Here is a 7887-nt window from a genome sequence, read left to right as displayed (position 1 = left end):
ACTAAAACATGCTAGTTTAAAGGAAATACTTTTGGTTTTCTCAAGGCATATATCAGTTAGTTCCTTAGGAAAGCAAACTGGTCAACCATACAGACATTATCCCAGCTTTGGGAGAATAAATTGATAATAAAAAGAAAGAGTGTAACCTAGGTTAAAGGATGCATTTCCTTGAGGGGAAGGGGGACAGGAAGGGCTCCCTGGGATACACATCTCAGATCACTGTTTTGTTGTTGTTCATTGGTTTCATTCATGTCTGACTCTTTGTGACCCCATTTGGGGTTTTCTTGGCAAAGATAATGAAGTGATTTGCCATTCCTTCTCCAGCTCATTTTATAGATGAGGAAACTCAGGCAAACAGGGTAAGTGACTTGCCCAGGGTCACACAGCTAATAAATAAGGTGTATTTGAACTCAGGTCTTCCTGACTCCAGCCCAACGTTCTATCCAATGTGCCACCCAGCTGCCCTGTTGCTTAGATCACAGATCCGCAAAGCACAAATAGAGATTTCCAGCTTTCAATATATGAATAAAAGTGAAAGAAAAATGCCCCAAATGGCATTTCTCTGTGAGTGATGCTGAGGAGGATCCTTTAGTGGAAAGTTAACTGGACATTACATATGGAAGCATTAAAGCCATTCTCAGAGAGTCATTCTGTTATTGAACTTTTATTATCTTTGGTAAGATGCTGAGCCATACAAAATGGAGCACCACACGAGACCATGGCTGGGTTTCACCTGCAGCCCCTTAGCTGGAGACCAGGTATACTGCTAGTGAAGCCCAGGTCCTGACTTCTATACCTTATTAGGACTGGATAGTTTCCCATCATTTAAAGGAAAGCCTCTGCTTTAGCTCCAGACTATACCCCTAACCCTGGTCACCTGTCCTGCACATGTTCACTGTTAGTCCCAGAGGGGCCACATCTGTCACAACTGCTGGGGAAAAATAACAACACAAAACAATTGAAAACCCAAGGGCTCCTACAAGCAAGTAGAGCATCAGACAATATACCATGAGAGGGGTTTACAAACAGGTACACATTACAGACCAGCCAGAGAGAAGGATACACATAAGGGAAATACAAAATAATGGGAGGGGATCCCTCCTTAATAACAAACCAGAGAAAGTTCCAAAGGGAACAGGGAAGGAAGGAGCCAAGCACAAGGCCACTAGGTTTTGGAAAATTTTCTTTTCAGTATTAGAAAGCTGTCTTCCTGGACTGCTGACACATGCAAGGTGGATATGGCTGCTATGGTACACTTTGACAGACCCTTGAAGACATTACATTAGGGGAAAACATGAGGTTTTTTTGCTGATGGAACTTGCTCGATCTTTGGAGAACAGGACATCTGGTATTCAATTTCATTTCCTCAGCCAACCGAGTAAAATGAATGAATCAGGCCACTGATTTTTACATAACAGAAAGGAAGGGATCTGCAATATGTTTCTTATATAACAAGCATCATGCCCTGGGAGAACGCATAACGGCAAACTTTGGTGTCAGTGCATGATGAGTCATTTCAGTCACAAACCAGCCAGGTCACATGATTTAGCAAACGGGTCCCAAATTGTTGTCACCCCATTTCCCCATAGGTTTTTATTAGTCATGAAAGTAAATTGAATCAGTTTATGGAAAAACTCTGCTTCTGGGCAGTGGCGTCTCAGGTACTGGCAGGATGGTGCCATAGAAACAGAAGCCCTGGGATCAAACCCCCAGTTTTGCTACTTCCTAACTATGTGACCCTTGACCCCCCTGGGCCTCAATACATCATCTGTAAAATTCGGAAGGTGAATTTGTCGGGCTCTCAAGTTACCGCCAGCTTTATAGTCCTATGATTCTCTAACTTCTTCTAGCTGTAGCATTGGTCCAGAGCAGAGTCAAGAAAAAAGCAGTTACTGAGTTAATGTCAGCATCACAATGCCTTTAAAATGACAAACTCCTTTCCTGTCAGCTAGGAAAAGTGTTTAATGTTTCTTGGATGAAACTCAACAATACATCATTGCAGACTATTAGAAATCCCTTGAATTTCCTCTTTGGGTAACTTTTATTCTGACCAAGATATAATGCCAGAGAGATCATCCAGGATGGCACTGTCCCTAGCTCCTTCATGGGGCTTGTTAATAGGATCAAATGAGATAATTGATGTGAAAAGGATAAGGGAGATCACAGAAGGGAACAGAGTGTAGAGTAGCATTACTAATTACAGTCTTAGCCACTTTATTTGAATTATTCAGCAGCACTGTGACTTTAAACACCTTTTCTGGGAGCTGTAACTTTTCCTTCCAATCTCAATGTGACAGTTCTGTTGCTAAGGTGTTTTCCCACTTCACATTGGCTCAGCACTCTCATGAAGACATGTGATGGAAGCTTCAATCAGCCTTTCAAGGTCCATGAGACCTTGCTCAAAGTTATGGTGTCGTCTCCTCTGTCTTAGATAAGACAATTCTCTGATAGAGAATCCATAGCAGCACAACAGGAAACCAAAGACAAAGAAGAGAAAGAGATATCTCCTTTTGTGAGTAAATGTAATATGAGTTATAGAGAGTTGGCTATCATATGATACGGCCATCATCCTTAATGAGTGAATATTAACGAGGTTTAACTGCAGGTGGTCTCTAGATGGTTTAAGTATATGATGAAAACATATGCTCTCAATAAATAATATGGAGTAGGAAATCTACTAACAAGATACCAGTATAGAGATGAGCTTTATTTCTACTAGCTCACTAGCCATATGGTTTGGATTTACTTCAAGCAAGAAGCATATTAATAATAATTGAGATACTACTTTTCTGGTAAGATAGTAGCTAGAGTTGTACCATTTGTGAAATGTGCCTTTGTAAGACCTTGGGACACTGTCCAAAAGGCATCTATTTCACCATTAGTGGAACACTTAAAGTCAGTAATATTTTCTAGAGCGGGAACTAGGAATTTTCGTGCCTGGCAGAACTATAACTAGCATGGGGTGACTAGGATACCATCTTATATGGAGGTGGGCATTCTTCTTATTTGCAACAGACATCCACCAGACCTTTGCTCATGGGCCCAATTCCTATCCTTATTCCGTCACTGCCTTGACTAATTCCACCCTCATGGTCTTGTTACCATAGGCCATGCATTGTTGAACCAATATAACTCGAACCAGAATGCATTGGGCCTGGGGACAACCAGGATAAATGACATTGGTAGTGTGCACTGCCCCCTACCCACACATACACATACTTTACTTTCCCCAGGTGCTGGAATTTCTAGTTATATCTTTGAAACTGGGGCACATTTGCTGAGTTGGTGGTGGATGAGGCAGGGGTGGCAGCAAGAGTCTGCTCTGGTCAGTGCAGTCATGCAAGGAGGGAGAGCGGTCTGTCCCTCAGAGAATTATAGAGTGCTTCTGGTGTAAAGGTATGGGGGGCAGCAGAGGAGGGGCAGAGTGATGAGGCATAGTAGAGGGGGAAATGACCCTGGGAGTGGGTTGCCATGGCAATGACGTCCTAGGAGGGGCCCAACTAGGAATGGACAGTCTTCTGGACTGCTCCTTGAAAGAAGAGTGATCCATCCCTGGAGATCAGTACCCTATGTCCTATGCTATATAATTCTGTTATGTTACTTGCATTGACTTTTTTAATGCAGGCATAAGCATGATACAAGCAGTTCCTTGGAGTGGTTGGGGGCCCTGCTGAAAGTAGGAGTTCCCCCAAGGTGCATGGCCAGGGATGGCTAGTTGAAAGGGAGAGGATCTCTTAGCAAAGTTTCATTGGAATTTCAGAATTTAGTGTTGCTTTGTAGCTTCTTAGCTCTCTTCTGCTTCCCACATCTCTATATACTAAGTTCTACAAACTATATGTAGCAGAAAGAACACTGAATTTGGAATCAGGAACCCTGAGTCAAATCTTGCCTCTCCTTCATTAGCTATGTGACCTTTGGCAATTCACTTCACTAATCTAGGACTCAGTTCCCTCAGGAAGCTGGACTAAATGACCTCTAAGGTCTTTTCCAGCTCTATGGCCTATGCTCATAAAGGGTGAAAGTTTCCACTATTTATATAGTTACTTTCTCCTTCTTTCTCTTTCCTAAACTCCTCCTATTTGAAGGCCACCAGACAATATATTTCCCCTTACCACTTGATCAACTCTTGTTTTTCCTGCTCTTTCAAATCATCCTTATCTTGTACCCAACCTAAAAGTCTTCATTGGTGTCTGCTGTTCCCAGACGGATGCTGTCTTAAAACCTCCTCAAAAATGGTTGAAGAAGCACAAGGATTTCTGTCACTTAATTCTCCTCCTGCTCCTCTTCCCTTGCTCTTTCTACCTTGAGATTCTCTTCCTTCCAGGGTCTGGTCTGGCCTTTCCCATTCACAGCCTGTTCCCATCTACTTGGTTCTGCATCCCTGACCTGCTTTCTGTGGGTGGCCCTCCCCCCACCCCAACCTTGTAATAAGTTACTCTGCTAATATTTGTGGGGTGTTAAAAGGAAGAGGACTTTGAGCCAGGTGTTTGGGGAAAGGAGCAGATGGGGTTTGCTCCCTCAGAGAGGAATTGTATGCAGTTACTGATGACTCATTTGGCATGTCCCTTAACACACTTCATTTGGCCCCATGCATGCACCTTTGCATTTGAGAGGCCTGTCCTGCTGCTGAGATCCACATAACAACGGAAAATCAAAACACAGCCTGGGACAGCCTGGCCTGTTGGCCCTAGCAGCATTTTGGTCCATTTGTGCTGAGCTTTACTAGTGCAAACAGCTTTGCATAAGAGGGACTAGGAATTTAAAAGCACTAAGCTTGCAAATAGAGATGGCTGTCGATCTCAGGGTCAGGCTACCCAATAGGCAAAAGGACATTTAGGGATCCAGAAGAGAGAGATGGAGGTGTTTGAGACTCCCGGGATTGTTCTGGAGTGGCCAACACCTGATTCAGATTTCCTTACTCAGAGGACACAGGGAGGGGAAGGAACAGGATGGCTTTCTGGCCATAGTGAGTCCTGGGACCTCTTTTGCAGCTTCCGTTCTTCTTGAGGCCCACAAACCAATTTTTCTCTGCATGCTTCTTCGATATGTAGGTGTTATAATGATTCTCTTCCAACCTCTCCAGGAACAAGCATTCTTCAGTGGGTGTCTGCTATAAAAAAAGAGAGAAATTAAATCTATTAGAGATGCCTCCCTTTCTATCCCTAGGACAATGTGGACAAAACACTTTAGGGAAGGAGGGGAGTCTAATCTGCAGCAATCTACTCCATACGTAGCATTCACTGAGTGCAAATTTGAAGTCCTCTTTGAAAAGAAAATGGTGAGATGCTAACATTCCATCCTGTTGAACTTCACTGAGCAAGGTCAGATTTGTGTAGAATCTCAGAATTATTGTTGTGAATATATACATTATATACAAGATTGTAGACTTAGAAAAGGCAGGAAATCCGGCTGCATTTAATTCTACCCCTTTAGTCCTTACTCAGGAAGTTGCTTTCTAAAAATAAGCCCCCAATATCAAATCTAGATCTCTAACACTGACCTCTCTCCTGAGTTCAGACTTTCATTTCTATCAAATGGTAGGATGGGCTGACCCTAAAAGACCTTTCCAATTCTGAGATTTCAGAATTTGATCTCCAGCTAGATAACCCACGAATCTCAGCAAGTCTGAAACCAAACTTTTTCTCTTTTCGACAAAATTTACTCCCCCTCTTGACTTTGCTTTTTTAATAAGTGATTTTTAATCACAGTCTAACACATTTCTAATCCCCTCCCCCATCACAGAACACAAAGGAAAACAGCCAAAGCTGACTAACAAAAAAACCAAGTCTGACACAACATTCTGCATCCACAGTCACATACGTCTTTGTATGAGGAAGGAATCATCTCTTATCTGGACCTAAAATTGACCATTTCAATTAATTTAAATTCAGCTGCCTTTTAAGGGTGTTACCATTCATGCAACATTAGTTATTGTCTACATATTTTAACCTGGTTCTGTTTACTTGACTCAGTTCATACAAATCTTTCTTTGTATCTCTGAATCCTTAATATTTGTCACTTCTTATAGCACACTAATATTCCATTACATTTACTGACCAATAGACACCTATTTCCTCTCCAGCTGGTTGCTTTGGTTTAGTTTTTTTTTTTATGCTACCACAAAAAAAGTACTGTTATGAATATCCTCACACATATTGGATGTTTCTTGCTATTTTTTGCTTTGGGGGAAGTATATATGTATGTATATATATGTATATCTTTATATATATTATATATTACTATAATAATTTTTCTTGAAGAATTCCAAATTTTTTCCTCCTGATTTTTAAATTGTTATAAATTGTACCACCAATTACCTTGATGGAAACCTTGATGTTACTGTAGTCCAGAGATGTCAAACATACAACCTGCAGATCACATGTGGCCCACACACTCCTGAGTGCTGCCTGAACTAGATTGAAATGTAGTTGCTATCTGATTTTAATGTGCTGCTATAGTAATAAAAAAGACACATGTGGTTTTCTAAGTCAATATGGAGTCCACAGAAATTTTTATGTATAGTTTAGTGACCCTGTTTCTATTTGACTTTGATACCACTGTTATAGATTTTTCCCTTCTCGGGTCACACACATGATAAAATTCAAGATTTGTCAAATTTTGTCAATATCTTTCCTATCCATATATCTCCACCAGATTAGAGGCCATTATTGGCATCTACATGGACAATTACAGTAGCCCTGTTTAAAGTCTCCCTGCCTTCACATGCTTCTTCTTTCCTCCAAACATTTGCCAGATTAATTTTCCTGATGATTAATTTGATCACAACTTCTCTACCTTCGAAGCCCTGAAATAGTTCTCTGTGACCTCTTAAGCAAGGCATCACAATATGGTGGGAAGAGTGTTGGATTTACAGGCAGAGGACCTGAATTCTAATTGTGGTCCTGTCACTTGCTATCTGTGTGACCTTGGACAGATCGTTTATCCTGTCTTATCCTTCGTTGGACCGGATGAGACCTCCAGGCACAAAATCTATGCTCCTAAGAGAAATTCAAAAGTCACATTTGAGGAAAGACATTGATAAGCTGAAGAGATCAACCAGGATGTCAAAAGCCCTTGAGTTTTTGCCATATAAGGAGTGGCAAGTCACTTAACCCTGTTTACCTCAGTTTCCTCATCTGTAAAATAAGCTGGAGAAGAAAATGGCAAGCCACTCCAGTATCTTTGCCAAGAAAGCCCCAAATGGGATCACAAAGAGTCAGACATGACTAAGAAATCCAACCTTGTCAAAAGGATCGGAAAGTGGAAATCTTTAGACTGTAGTAGAGAAGATTGAGTAGGGGGAGGGCAGAAGGAGCAGGCTAGCTTCCTTTAAGTGTCTGCCATGGGGAAGAGATGTTGTATTTGATCAATTTGATCAATCCCAGAGAGTAGAACTGGGAACAATGAGTAAAAGTTGCAAAGATTCAATTTTAGGCTTGAGATAAAGAAAAATGTCCTAACAAAGATACAAAGTAGAATTGGTTGCCTTCAGAGGGACAGGGCTCCCTCTCACATAAAAACCTTAGACAAAGGCTGGATAACCAATTGTCAAGTATGTTGTGGAGAGAATTTTTGAATAGGTTTGGGTTGGACTGGATGTTCCCTCCTCATCTTCACCTACTAGCTTCCCTGGCTTCCTTTAAGTCCCAACCAAAATCCCATCTTCTTCAGGAAGCCTTTCATAACCTTTCTTCATTTTAATGCCTCCCTTCTCTTAATTATTTCCTATTTATCCTGTATATAGATTGTTTGTATGTAGTTGTTTGCTTTTCTCCCCCATTAGAGTGTATGCTCCTTGAAGGCAGGGACTGCTTTTTGCCTCTTTTTGTATCCTTAGTGTTTAGTACAGTGCTTGGCACGTAGTAGGTACTTAATAAAATTTCATTG

At 41.3% G+C, this 7887-nt stretch overlaps 1 protein-coding gene across 2 annotated transcripts in view; it reads right to left on the bottom strand.

Annotated features, from left to right (window-relative positions):
• Nucleotides 1-580: 580 nt before the first annotated feature.
• Nucleotides 581-7887, bottom strand: part of FGF1 (fibroblast growth factor 1) — a 145869-nt gene continuing 138562 nt past the window's right edge. For both annotated transcript variants that reach the window (XM_069102698.1, XM_069102699.1), the window contains exon 5: nt 581-5110. In XM_069102698.1, the coding sequence (XP_068958799.1) occupies nt 4916-5110 (195 nt within the window). In that variant the 3' untranslated portion in view covers nt 581-4915. The remainder of the gene's footprint in view (nt 5111-7887) is intronic.

Source organism: Petaurus breviceps, unplaced genomic scaffold, assembly GCF_028583685.1.
Source record: "Petaurus breviceps papuanus isolate PSGF00001 unplaced genomic scaffold, PetGlider_PUasm1.0 551, whole genome shotgun sequence".
NCBI lineage: Eukaryota > Metazoa > Chordata > Mammalia > Diprotodontia > Petauridae > Petaurus > Petaurus breviceps.
The sequence above is the reverse complement of the archived record's forward strand: the minus strand, read 5'-3'. Positions and strand labels throughout refer to the sequence as shown.